The sequence below is a fragment of the Salvelinus namaycush genome, chromosome 4 (assembly GCF_016432855.1).
Source record: "Salvelinus namaycush isolate Seneca chromosome 4, SaNama_1.0, whole genome shotgun sequence".
Lineage (NCBI taxonomy): Eukaryota > Metazoa > Chordata > Actinopteri > Salmoniformes > Salmonidae > Salvelinus > Salvelinus namaycush.
The window spans coordinates 79,985,123-80,000,007 of NC_052310.1; the positions used below are offsets into that span (position 1 = coordinate 79,985,123).

The 14,885-nt window shown below is 43.5% G+C and overlaps 1 protein-coding gene across 1 annotated transcript in view; it reads right to left on the reverse strand.

Moving 5' to 3' along the window:
* The window catches only part of LOC120046020 (neurexin-1a-like), a 683,076-nt gene that overhangs the window by 226,275 nt on the left and 441,916 nt on the right, over positions 1 to 14,885 (reverse strand). The window contains exon 18 of the mRNA XM_038990933.1: positions 9,181 to 9,300. Coding sequence (XP_038846861.1) covers positions 9,181 to 9,300 — 120 coding nt within the window. The remainder of the gene's footprint in view (positions 1 to 9,180; positions 9,301 to 14,885) is intronic.

The following is a 14,885-nucleotide window of genomic DNA, read 5'->3' on the forward strand; positions in this document are numbered from 1 at the left end:
GAGGTAATTTACTGCTGTGAGAAGAAATGAACCAGACCTGTTCTCACTAATGCCTCCTGTGAATAAACCTGCCACCCCGCTGGCTACAGGACATGCATTATGCCCCAGATAAAGGCCTCTACCACTGCCACACCATAACATACACATCTCGCAGGATGATGAATATGGATGTTCCTCTCCTTTATCACTCTACCTTGTTCCCTTTCCTCTCCTTTATCCCTCTACCTTGTTCCTTTTCCTCTCCTTTATCCCTCTACCTTGTTCCTTTTCCTCTCTTTTATCCCTCTACCTTGTTCCTTTTCCTCTCTTTTATCCCTCTACCTTGTTCCTTTTCCTCTCTTTTATCCCTCTACCTTGTTCCTTTTCCTCTCTTTTATCCCTCTACCTTGTTCCTTTTCCTCTCCTTTATCCCTCTACCTTGTTCCTTTTCCTCTCCTTTATCCCTCTACCTTGTTCCCTTTCCTCTCCTTTATCCCTCTACCTTGTTCCTTTTCCTCTCCTTTATCCCTCTACCTTGTTCCTTTTCCTCTCTTTTATCCCTCTACCTTGTTCCTTTTCCTCTCTTTTATCCCTCTACCTTGTTCCTTTTCCTCTCCTTTATCCCTCTACCTTGTTCCTTTTCCTCTCTTTTATCCCTCTACCTTGTTCCTTTTCCTCTCTTTTATCCCTCTACCTTGTTCCTTTTCCTCTCTTTTATCCCTCTACCTTGTTCCCTTTCCTCTCCTTTATCCCTCTACCTTGTTCCTTTTCCTCTCCTTTATCCCTCTACCTTGTTCCTTTTCCTCTCTTTTATCCCTCTACCTTGTTCCTTTTCCTCTCTTTTATCCCTCTACCTTGTTCCTTTTCCTCTCCTTTATCCCTCTACCTTGTTCCTTTTCCTCTCCTTTATCCCTCTACCTTGTTCCTTTTCCTCTCTTTTATCCCTCTACCTTGTTCCTTTTCCTCTCTTTTATCCCTCTACCTTGTTCCTTTTCCTTTCCTTTAAATGAACAGAACATGGGTTCACCTGGAGTTAGCTTGGCATTCATAGATAGATATACAGTATACTGTATATCTCAACATCTCCTTATTCACAACCCTTCCAAACAGTATAATCCTCCCTTAGACCAAAGACAGGGCTTAGGATGAAGAGGAAGAGATGAATGATGAAGAAGGGAGAGGAAAAAGAGAGACAGAGAGAGCGAATGTATAATTGGTGAAAATGAGCGAAGAGCGATAACACAAGAGATGGACAGTGGTACAGCAGGTCGTTTGAAGTAAATGTGAATGACAGTCTGGAATGTTTCACATCCCTTCATGTGTTATCATGGCAGTTAGAGGAGCAAAGTAGAGGGGCATGCAGGCAGTCTCTCTCTCCTCTCTCTCTCTCTCTCTCTCTCTCTCTCTCTCTCTCTCTCTCTCTCTCTCTCTCTCTCTCTCTCTCTCTCTCTCTCTCTCTCTCTCTCTCTCTCTCTCTCTCTCTCTCTCTCTCTCTCTCTCTCTCTCTCTCTCTCTCTCTCTCTCTCTCTCTCTCTCTCTCTCTCTCTCTCTCTCTCTCTCTCTACAGCGTGAACCACTGCCGATGAAAATAATGACTACCGCACACTCTCCCCTTGTCCCTTGTGCATATTTTGCATAGCAAAGTAGGCTATTTGCTTCAATTAATGCAAGCATTCCCACATTCTCCCAGTATTGCTGTCTATGTATGGCGCATCATTAATAAGAAAACATTCCCCCTTTCTCCTCCTTCTCTCCTCATTGCCCATATCTTTCCTCGTCTCCTCTTACAACGTTTAGGAGAGATTAATATTGCAGAATTCTATGTTCTCAAAGCCCCCCTTCTACTATGGTGCAAGCCTATACTGCTATGTTACTGTGCATGTCTCCCAAATGGGACCCTTCAACAGATAGTGCACTACTTTTGAGCAGAACCATATGGGATATGTTCAAAAGTAGTGAACTACCTAGGGAATAGGCTGTCATTTGCAACACATCTTGTCTGTTCACAAATAATGGCCCACATTAATCATAAATATCATACTATTCAACATGAAGGCAATAACAATGTATATACAGTACCAGTCAAAAGTTTGGACACACCTACTCATTCAAGGGTTTTTCTATATTTTTACTATTTTCTACATTGTAGAATAATAGTGAAGACGTCAAAACTATGACCAAACACATATGGAGTCATGTAGTAACTAAACAAGTGTTAAACAAATAAAATATATTTTAGATTTTAGATTCTTCAAAGTAGACACCCTTTGCCTTGATGACAACACTCTTGGCATTCTCTCAACCAGCTGCATGAGGTATCACCTGGAATGCATTTCAACTATCAGCCTTGTTTTTTGTGTTTTTTTATACCTTTATTTCAACAAGGAACACAGACTGAGACCAAGGTCTCTTTTACAGCTGGGCCCTGCATAGGGGAACAAGAGTCCCAAGTTTAAGTTTAGTCTGCAGGCTATTCCATAGGCAAGGAGCGTAAACAGGAAAAGGCAGCCATACCCAACTCTTGAGACCTGGTTTTAGGAATTCTAATTTCTAATGTTGATGAGTGATGATAAATAAGAAGGTAGTTTATTCAGAAGTGCTTTATAGACAAACACGAGAGCATGTTGTTCTCGTCTCATGGACAACGAAGTCCAACCCACATTTTGATATTAAACACAATGGTGAGTTCTGTAGCTAGCACCAGTAATAAACCTAAGTGAACAATGATAAGTAGCATCCGGCGATTTAAGTGTTGATGCTGTAGCATGCATGTAAATAATATCCCCATAATCTATAACAGACATAAAAGTAGCTTGCACAATTTGACTTCTATTTGTAGAGGACAAACATGTCCTGTTTCTATAGAGGAAGCCTATCTTGATTTTTAGCCATTTACAAAGTTCGTCAACATGCATTTTAAAAGACAGTTTTTCATCCAACCATATCCCTAAGTATTTATATGCAGAGACCTGATTAATTTGAGAACCATCTAATGTTAAAAGTTAATTTGTGGAATTTCTTTCCTTCTTAATGCGTTAGGGGTGGTATACAGAAGATAGCCCTATTTGGTAAAAGACAAAGTCAATATTATGGCAAGAACAGCTCAAATAAGTAAAGACAAATGACAGTCCATCATTACTTTAAGACATGAAGGTCAGTCAATCCAGTCAACTTGGAAAGTTTCTTAATAAAGTGCAGTTGCAAAAACCATCAGGCGCTATGATGAAACTGCCTCTCATGAGGACCGACACAGGAAAGGAAGACCCAGAGTTACCTCTGCTAAAGAGGATAAGTTCATTAGAGTTACCAGCCTCAGAATCTGCAGCCCCCAAAAATGCTTCACAGAGTTCAAATAACAGACACATCTCAACATCAACTGTTCAGAGGAGACTGCATGAATCAGGCCTTCATGGTCGAATTGTTGCAAAGAAACCACTACTAAAGGACAGAAATAATAAGAAGAGACTTGCTTGGTCCAAGAAACACGAGCAATGGACATTAGACCTGTGGAAATCTGTCCTTTGGTCTGATAAGTCAACGTTTTTGATTTTTGGTTCCAACCGCTGTGTCTTTGTGAGACGCACAGTAGTTGAACGGATGATCTCTGCATGTGTGGTTCCCACCGTGAAACATGGAGGTGGAGGTGTGGTGGAGTGGGGGTGCTTTGCTGGTGACACTGTCTGTGATTTATTTAGAATTCAAGGCACACATCCAGCATGGCTACCACAGTACTCTGCAGGGATACGTCATTTGTGTTTCAACAGGACAATGAACCAACACACCTCCTGGATTTGTAAGTGCTTTTGAGCAATTAGGAGAGTGATGGAGTGCTGCATCAGATGACCTGGCCTCCACAATCACCCGACCTCAACCCAATTGAGATAGTTTGGGATGAGTTGGAGTGAAGAGTGAAGGAAAACAGCCAACAAGTGCTCAGCATATGTGGGAACTCCTTCAAGACTGTTGGAAATGCATTCCTCATGAAGCTGGTTGAGAGAAAACCCGCTAGAGTCGAGCTCCGTGGCCCACAGAAATCCAATTAGCATAATAAAATAATCCCTATCAAAATCTGTCAGTTTAAACTAGAGATATCTGTTTTTTTGCATTGGATTCGTCTTAGTCCAACACATCTGCCGATGTCGCACTTCTGCATCTGCGGTGAAAGGTGGCAGAACTAGAGTGGTGTTTGTCAGACCATGAGACATCCGAAAATCGGTCTTCTCACTAAATCATCTGTATAGTCCGAATGGTTTGGCCTACAAACTAGAAACTACGGAACGATGAGACTGAAGTTGGTACTGCCAACTTCTGTCTGTAGTTTCCAAACAGTTTGGGCTAAACGTGAGGTGAGACTCTCACGGACAACAACATGCCAAGAGTGTGCAAAGCTGTCATCAAGGCAAAGGGTGACTTCTTTGAAGAATCTCAAATATAAAATATATTTAGATTTTTTAACACTTTTTGGTTACTACATGATTCCATATGTGTTATTTCATAGTTTTGATGTCTTCACTATTATTGTACAATGTAGAAAATAGTCAAATTAAATATATATCAGTGGAGGCTCCTTAGAGCAGGAAGGGGAGGACCATCCTCAGTGAATTTCATATATTTTATTTTATTGTGAAACATTTAAAAAGTTATCCTTTTTAGATAAAACTATAGTAAATATATGACCACCAATAATTTATAAAAAACACACTGTTTTGCAATGAAGGTCTACAGTAGCCTCATCAGCACTCTGTAGGGTTGCACCATGGTGTAGCAGGAGGACAGCTAGCTACCGTCCTCCTCTGTGTACATTGACTTCAATACAAAACCTAGGAGGCTCATGGTTCTCACCCCTTTCCATGGACTTACACAGTAATTATGATGACTTCCGGAGGATGTCTTCCAAGTTTAGTGCACAGGGGCATTGTCATGCTGAAATAGGAAAAGGCCTTTGCCAAACTGTTGCCACAAAGTTGGAAGCACAGAATTGTCTAGAATGTAATTGTATGCTGTAGCGTTAAGATTTCTCTTCACTGGAACAAAGGGGCCTAACATGAACCATGAAAAACAGCCTCAGACCATTATTCATCCACCAAACTTTACAGTTGGCACTTTGGATTGAGGCAGGTAGCGTTCTCTTGGAATCCGCCAAACCCAGATTAATCCGTTGGACTGTCAGTTGGTGAAGCGTGATTCATCAATCCAGACAACACGTTTCCACTGCTCCAGAGTCCAATGGCGGCAAGCTTTATACCCCTCCAGCCAACGCTTAGCATTCAGCATGGTTATCTTAGGCTTGTATGTGGCTGCTCGGCCAAGGCAAGCCATTTCATGAAGCTCCCGGAAAACAGTTATTGTGCTGATGTTGCTTCCAGAGGCAGTTTTGAACTCGGTAGTGAGTGTTACAAAAGAGGACAGAGAAGTTTTATGCGCTACGTGGCTCAGCACTCAACGGTCCCGCTTTGTGAGCTTGTGTGGCCTACCACTTTGTGGCTGAGCCACTGTTGCTCCTAGACGTTTCCACTTCACAATAATAGCACTTACAGTTGAGCGGGGCAGCTGTAGTAGGGCAGAAATCTGACAAACTGACTTGTTGGAAAGGTGGCATCCTATGGCGGTGCCACGTTTAAAGTCACTGAGCTCTTCGGTAAGGCCATTCTACTGCCAATGTTTTGTCTATGGAGATTTCATAGCTGTGTGCTCGATTTTATACACCTGTCTGCAATGGGTGTGGCTGAAATAGCTGAATCCACATACGTTTGTGTGTATATACTGTATCTAGAACAATAGCTTTCAACTAACTATCTTGTCAACAACATATGAAAATGAAATAAACGTAAATTTGTTCATCCAACGCCAGGTCAAGCAAGCCATTCACCGATTTACCAATAGGAATGCACCAATAACAATGCACCAACAACAATGCACCAATATCAATGCACATTTCATTGCATTAGTGTATTTTGCTTTGAAATAGCTCTCTTCTGCCCTCTAGTGACACAAAGTATGCATTCCAAATGTCACCCTATTCCAACAGTGCACTTTTGACAAGAGCCCTATGGGCCCTGGTCAAAAGTAGTGCACTAGGGAATAGGGTGCCATTTGAGATGCAGTAACAGTCTTTAATATAAGGCTGTACAGCTCACTACAGTAGTGTCCATTCAGTCACGCCTCATAATACATGTTATGTCCTGACAGGTTGTTTTTCTGGCAACATCAAACAGATAAGAAGGCAAGGAAAATATATCACAAACAGCCACCGTCCCATCAGCGTTAAGGACACGACCCAGCTCCAAAACTCCCAGGCTCTGAATCCCGGTACACCAAGTGGGCTGGTCCAGAAAGTGTGGTTGAACCTCCAGATATATCTGGGTCAAAGAGGGGAACAGACAACTAAAAGTAATTCCTCGTTAAAACAGACAAGAACTTTCTAAGGTATGTTGTTCATAGCCTGTTTGTGTTATTTCTAAGTTGCACTCGTAATTAGGCTACTGGAAAACAATATTATAACAACGCATTCTCTCTCAGATACGCCACTCTAGCATATAACGAGGCCACAACGAATCATCTGGACCCAAGGGAGAGGGGCAGGGAGTCCAAGAGGGGATTCATGTTCGAGCAGCCAGGGAACCCGCTCTGCCCAATGGCATCACCGGGGAAATATCTATCGAAATGCCCGGAGAACGCCCTAGCATTTTATCTCCACCGAAGAAGAGGAGCGTGTATCGGGGACTAGATCAGAGCCGATGGGCGTGAACTATCTGGCAGCACTTCTACCCAAGATGTGCAGGGCAGCGGGAACAACTACATACACAAATCACAGCATCAGGACCACAGGACCAGAAACACAGTTTCAAGACCAGAAACTGACCATACAAAAGGCTGGTTTAGAAGCGAGGGAGATTATGTCAGTGAGTGGGCATCGGTGCGAAGGTTCGCTCCATAGCTAATGCCGTCCCTCACTGACAGATAGAAGATGCTGGAGAAACATCAAGGCCGGAAACTAAGACAACACTGCAGCACCATCAACACCCAAAAGGCTGAAGCAAGGCAGCAGAAGTAGTAGCACAGAGTCCTACAGATATTTCAACCAATGCACCGTCCAGGTGAATGTACAGATAAATGTGACATACAATAAGTAGCTATAGCTATAGGCTGGGTTTCTGTATAGCACTTTGTGACATCAGCTGATGTAAAAAGGGCTTTATAAATACATGTGATTGATTGAGCTATGTCAGCTGTGGTGGATAACAACAATAATGTAGGGTTTCATTTATTAAAATCAGATCAAATGAATGTCATGGATTGTCTTTCTTTTGTCTGAACAGCGTCCTGACAAGAGAGCACATTTTATCTGCCAGGCAAAATCACGCATCATAAACTCATTGCTATGGATGTATCCAAACAAATCCAACTAGAAAACAACTACTTTGCTGTTATTCTGGCTGCACTTTTTGACGTGACTGTATTTAACCATAGTTGGATAGCTAGCAAGCAAAGGATAAGAACGTTGTCAGCCAGTATGGCAATGGAACATTTAGAACGGACAACTGGGTCACATCCATAAATACAGAACAAAACGACTGAACGACTGGGTTGCGTCCATTAATACAGAACGGGTGCCTAAAAACGCTGTGCCAAAATATCCTCCAAACACCGGCTTCTCGGGTTTAATAGCATTGTCTTTTTGTATTGCCAGAGGCCACAGTCATATACAGTGGTATGTATTCATGGATGCAAATAAAAAAATTCACAGATAAAAAAGAAAAAACATATAAAATAATGTATCTTTCGTCTCTCTGCTTCATAAGTTTCCTTCAATTCGCAAGAAGCTGAATATATATCACCGATGAAAGCTTCCGAGCGAGCGAAACAGCGCCCTTCTGTCTCTGTATGTGTAGACCATCTATCTGATGTTGTCTGGTAAAAATAATTTGAATACAAGGGAAGCCAGAGAGCATTTCGCCTCCCTTAATATTTTTTGGTATAAAATAATAGCCAATCAGAGTTGAGCAAAACTGAGTGAGCTCAACTGTGAATGGTCAAGGGAAGCCAGTTTGGATTTGGCTTCACATCAAACACATCACATCAAAAGCTGAAGGTCATTGACCAAAGAAACATACATTTTTGCATCTCGTTGTGTTGTTATCCTTCGGTGGCTAGCTAGCTAAAACTGGCCCATTCCTAAATTAGCCATGGATGGAGATAGAGATTTGGAGTTGTGGTTTTACTAAATTCTATATATATATATATATCATGGTGGCATATGAACTACCAGGTTATAGAGCAAACAACACAATTATCACAACACATTTTTTCCTGGCTTGGCTTCCCCAGTGATTTTACTCACACACCGACCGCTACTGGTAATATAATAATGAGTTGTCAAATGCAGCATGTACAAGTATAGAACAGTTGTCACGGAATATCATGACTGGAATATAATAACTGGAATATAATAACTGGAATATAATAAGTGCTAATGAGAACAGAGTGGTTCTAAAGGACATCAGTACTAAAGTGACAGGAGAAGAAAAGTGCTCCAATGTCCCAAATGAACTTGTTCGTTGTAGCCGCCATGATGACGTCAACACTTACCTTTAGTCGACTCTTCTGGCATAATGGCCACTCAGTCAAGATACAATTTATATGTGCAACTCAGCGTGTGGAACTCAATGTATGGAATGTGGAGTTTATAGCAAGCCTTTAACAAAGGCAAACTTGATGTGTGTTTTGTGATGGTTTACAACAAATGGCGACACAAAGGACAAAATGCATTCTTATATACTATTGGTTACTGTTGGTTACACACACTGTATATAGATTTTTCTGTTGTTCTTGACTGTACTTTTGTTTATCCCATGTGTAACTCTGTGTTGTTTTTTTTGTCGCACTTCTTTGCTTTATCTTGGCCAGGTCGCAGTTGTACATGAGAACTTGTTCTCAACTAGCTTACCTGGTTAAATAAAGGTGAAATAAATAATATATATATATATATGTAGGATCTCAATCACCCTGTGGAAGGAGAACTTTCCTGCAATGTAGGACATTGTGAACGTGTGTGTGTGTGTGTGTGTGTGTGTGTGTGTGTGTGTGTGTGTGTGTGTGTGTGTGTGTGTGTGTGTGTGTGTGTGTGTGTGTGTGTGTGTGTGTGTGTGTGTGTGTGTGTGTGTGTGCACATACACAAGCAGTTAGAAAGGTGTGTCTTACCGTCGTTGCAGAGTGGCCCTCCGAAAGATGTCATGCTACAGTCACAGTTGAACCCCTCCCACTGCTGCAGGCACACACCCTGATTGGCACATGAGTCCTCCTGGCATGTTGTACTGGGGCCTGGGAACAGGGAGGGAGGGAAGGATCACTTAAAATATGGAATTGGAATTTAAAATTAAACACGTATATATGATTAAAAGCATAATCCAACTTAATCCTTGCAGTCCATTTACCCACATATGACACACAGTTTATATACTGACACATGACATACTGAGACAAACATACCTGTACCTACATATACATGATACCTCAACTAACCGGTGCCCCCGCACATTGACTCTGTACCGGCAGCCCCTTGTATATATTGTTATTACATTTTTTACTGCTGCTCTTAAAACTTGTTACTTTTATCTCTTATTCTTGATTTGATACGTCTCTGGCTCTCTCTCTCTCTCTCTCTCTCTCTCTCTCTCTCTCTCTCTCTCTCTCTCTCTCTCTCTCTCTCTCTCTCTCTCTCTCTCTCTGCATGCTGGGAGTGTTTGGTGCATGCTGGGAAGTGTATGATCGAGGGAGTGCGTGTGTTGTGTAGAGTTAGATATTCAGAACTTTCTTTCGGTTTTCTCTTTCTTGGTGGCATTCTTTGTTTTCTTCTGTGCATGATTAAGATTATTATAATTTTTTTTGTGTGGTAGAATTAAGTATTTAGTTTTTTTTTCGTATCGAAATTTCCTTGATTTTGGCGGGGATGGCATCCCGAATTGGAATGCCGTCCCTGTCACTTCGGCACGGCTTTAGGTGTGTTACTGAAGCTACTGTCACGGTGGAGGAGTTTCTGGTCGCCGTAGGAGAGAAGGTAGGATATGAGAATGTTGCTTATGCATCACGGATGAATAAAGCGGTGGTGGTATTTCTTAAAGAAGAGCGCCTTGTTGATCGTATGGTTGAGCAGGGCGTACTTCTTAAAGGAATGTTTATTCAAGTTACGCCGCTTTTTTCTCCGTCAACAAGGGTAACGATTTCAAATGTACCACCGTTTATTCCAAATGAGCTATTGGAGCGCGAGTTATTGCGCTTTGGGAAGTTTGCAAGCTCAATTAAAGTTGTTCCGTTGGGTTGCAAACACCCGGCGTTGAAACAGGTTATGTCGTTTCGGCGACAGGTGTTTATGTTTTTGGACTCACCGGAGCAGACTTTAGAGATATCGTTTAAAGTCAAGTATGACAATAGACTGTATATGGCTTATGCTAGTACGGGTAGTCAACGGTGTTTTGAGTGTGGGGATGTTGGCCATAAGCGACATGCTTGCCCGAAAAGGGAGAAGGCAGAGGGAGGGGCACAGGTGGTCATCATAACGCCTGGGCCCACTGATGTAGGGAGAGGTGGGCCGACAGTGGTTGAGCAGCCACAAGCACCTGTTGCCGAGGAACAAGTTATCCGTGTTGAGGCCACGAGTTTGCAACTTGTATTAGAGGGAAATGTTATGCAGCAGAAAAATATTGTTGTAGAAGGTAAGGATGGATCTGAAGAGCCAGTTCCTCAGACTGGTGAGGAGGTGCCCAGTACGAGTAATGGAGTACAGGAGGGGGTTCATGTGGAGCTAATCTCCCAGGTATTGGAGGAGATGCCCACTACGAGTAATGGAGTACAGGAGGGGGTTCATATGGAGCTAATCTCCCAGGTAGTGGAGGAGATGCCCACTACGAGTAATGGAGTACAGGAGGGGGTTCATATGGAGCTAATCTCCCAGGTAGTGGAGGAGATGCCCACTACGAGTAATGGAGTACAGGAGGGGGTTCATATGGAGTTAATCTCCCAGGTAGTGGAGGAGATGCCCACTACGAGTAATGGAGTACAGGAGGGGGTTCATATGGAGCTAATCTCCCAGGTAGTGGAGGAGATGCCCACTACGAGTAATGGAGTACAGGAGGGGGTTCATGTGGAGCTAATCTCCCAGGTAGTGGAGGAGATGCCCACTACGAGTAATGGAGTACAGGAGGGGGTTCATGTGGAGCTAATCTCCCAGGTAGTGGAGGAGATGCCCACTACGAGTAATGGAGTACAGGAGGGGGTTCATATGGAGCTAATCTCCCAGGTAGTGGAGGAGATGCCCACTACGAGTAATGGAGTACAGGAGGGGGTTCATGTGGAGCTAATCTCCCAGGTAGTGGAGGAGATGCCCACTACGAGTAATGGGGTACAGGAGGGGGTTCATGTGAAGCTAATCTCCCAGGTAGTGGAGGAGATGCCCACTACGAGTAATGGAGTACAGGAGGGGGTTCATGTGGAGCTAATCTCCCAGGTAGTGGAGGAGATGCCCACTACGAGTAATGGAGTACAGGAGGGGGTTCATGTGGAGCTAGACTACAAGGGAGTGGAGGAGATGCCCACTACGAGTAATGGGGTACAGGAGGGGGTTCATGTGGAGCTAGGCTCTCAGGTAGTGGAGGAGATGCCCACCACGGGTAATGGGGTTCAGGTGGGGCTAGTCTCCCAGGTAGTGGAGGAGATGCCTGGTACGAGTGATGGGGTGCAAGTGGGGAGTGTTGAAAGGGATGTGGTAGAGGGGAGTCAGTGGTCTGTGGCCTCAGCTGAGGAGGATCAGGAGAAGGATATGGATATCTCTTCTGATATGACAGCAGCTGGTGAGGACTCAATTTATGATCTAGAGGAGGTAAATGGTTTTCTGGATCAGACTTTCGGGAAATCTGTCAAATTGGCAGAATATTTTGATGTTGATACGTTTGTGAGGTCAGCTGTGATGTTACAGAAGACGGTGGGGTTAGACCAGTTGAGTGAGAAGAAGCGGTTTCGCTTGAGGAAATGTGTTACTGCTGTTACAGCAGCAAAAGGTGGTGGGAAACGTGGTCAGGTTAATAAGAAAAAATTTAAATAATAATGATGATCATGCTTCATAGGGTGTCTTTTTTCTCTTTGGTTTCTCTGTGGTATCTTCTGCTTTTCCTTTCTCTTTTCTATATGGAGGTACTAAGGGTGGGCTCTCTCAATATTAATGGGGGAAGGGACAGGAATAAGAGGGCTTGGGCATTAGAAGTAATAAAACAGAAAAGGCTTAATGTAGTTTTCCTTCAGGAGACACATAGTGATGAGGCTAATGAGGTTGACTGGGGAATGTGGTGGGAGGGGCAGCATATACTCAGTCATGGTACTAATTTCAGTGCTGGGGTGGCCATCTTGTTTTCCTCAGGGTTAGGGGTGACGGTGATATCTACAACAGAGATTGTCAAGGGTCGGGTTTTATTGGTCAAGGTGGATGTTATGTTTTTATTTTTATTTTTTTTGAATGTTTATGCTCCTAATGAGGGTACAGAGGGTCTTGTTGTGTTTGATCAAATAAAAGAAACCTTAAGACAGTGTGACCAAGAGGGGTGTATGGTTGTAGGGGGGGACTGGAACTGTACTGTGGATTTTACTGTTGATCGCACCGCTGAAGAACCTCACCTGCGGTCAGCCACTTTCCTGTCTGGCTTACTAACTGAGTTTGAGCTTTCTGATGTGTGGAGAGTAAGGAATGCAAAAGTTAGGCAGTACACATGGCTAAAAATTAATGAAGGTCGTGTCAGTGCAGCAAGGTTAGATAGGTTGTACGTATCTGATCAATACTGTAGTAGGGTTGGAAGGTGTGCCATTACTCCTGTGGGTTTCTCTGATCATCACATGGTTACTGTTGATATTCACTTGTCCTGTCCACGAAGGTCATCACCTTACTGGTATTTTAATGTTAAATTGTTACATGATGTCAAGTTTTGTGAACGGTTTTTGTTGTTTTGGGAAAAATGGAGGGTTACAAAAGGGAATTTTGAGTCCTTGAGACAATGGTGGGATGTTGGGAAGGCCCAAATACGAGTATTTTGTCAACAGTATACTGCTTTGTCTCAAATTGAAGTTAAAGAGACTATCAAGGCCCTTGAACAGGACATAAAATCAATTGAATTGAAGCTGCTCACTCAGAATGACCCTGGACTAGTCATGAACTTACAGGACAAGAGACATGAACTGAGGTCGTTTCTGCATGAAAGAGTGAACGGTGCCTTGATTAGGTCTCGTTTCGCTTCCCTCAAGGACATGGATGCTCCTAGCGCTTTTTTATTATTAACCTTGGACAGTCGTCATTATAACGTAAACAGATGGTCTGCCTTCGTCTCCCTGATGGGAAGGTGACCACGGATGACAGTGAAATGCGTCAACATGCCGTGGATTTCTACTCTGCCCTCTATAAGGCGGAGGATTGTGACTCTCTGTGTACTGAACAGTTGTTACACGGTCTTCCTCAATTGGGACCTGAACAGAGAGTCGCTTTGGACTCTGACATTACACTGCAAGAGCTGTCCACAGCAGTTATGCAGCTCTCAACAGGCCGAGCCCCTGGCATCGATGGTTTACCATCTGAGTTCTATAAGCATTTTTGGGGGTCTATTGGGGAGGATTTTTATGAAGTGGTGTGTGAATCTTTTCATGAGGGTTCTCTTCCTGTATCCTGTCAACGTGCGGTGCTTTCACTGTTGCCAAAAAAGGGGGATTTGGCTCTCATAAAAAATTGGAGACCTGTTGCTTTGCTGTGTGCAGAATACAAAATAGTTTCTAAATATCTCTCAAACAGGTTGAAAGAGTATCTGGGATTGTTGGTCCACAAGGACCAGTCCTACTTTGTACCTGATCGCTCAATTGTTGACAACTTGTTTCTGATAAGAGATGTTTTAGACATTTGTAAACTGTCTGATGTAAATGTGGGTTTACTTTCTTTGGATCAGGAGAAGGCTTTTGACCGAGTGGACCACCAGTATTTGTTTAAAACGATGAAAGCCTTTGGGTTTGGGGATGTTTTTTTGTCTTGGATGAATTTACTGTATGCTGGGGCCTCGTGTATGGTGAAGGTGGGGGGTGGTTTGAGTTGCCCCATCCCTGTCCAAAGGGGTATCAGGCAGGGATGCCCAATTTCGGGGCAGTTATATAGTCTGGCGATTGAACCAATGCTTTGTTTTTTAAGAGCGAAGCTTACTGGTTTCTCTGTGCCAGGTGTAATGAAGGGTCCCACGATAGCACTGTCTGCGTATGCAGATGATGTGACAGTTTTTATTACAGGGGCTGAGGATGTTAAGGTTCTCTCAGACGCTTTAATGGTGTATGAGGGTGCCTCCTCAGCTAGAGTCAATTGGGGAAAGAGTGAAGCGCTGTGGGCAGGTCAGCTTCAGATAGGGTCCGCTTCACGGTTACCAGGGGGGCTTCAGTGGGGCAGAGATGGGATGAAGACATTGGGTGTTTTTCTAGGCTCTGATGTCTTTCAGAAAAAGAACTGGGAGGGTGTAGTGGAGAAAGTGTGTGCCAGACTGTCAAGATGGAAATGGGTGCTACCCCAGTTGTCTTATAGGGGAAGGGTACTGGTAATTAATAATCTTGCTGCCTCTACCCTGTGGCACAGACTAATGATTTTGCAGCCACCAAAGGGTCTGATACAAGAGCTTCAGAGGACCCTTGTCAATTTCTTCTGGTCTGGACAACACTGGATCAAAGCTGCAGCCCTGTACCTGCCACTGCACGAGGGGGGGCAAGGCCTGGTGGACATTTCCTCTAGGATCATGGCTTTTTGGCTTCAAGCAGCCCAGAGACTGTTGTACAGTGACGGTTCTAGCTGGGTCGACACAGCCTACGCATTGATGAGGAGAGCGGGCTGTTTGGGCTTAGAC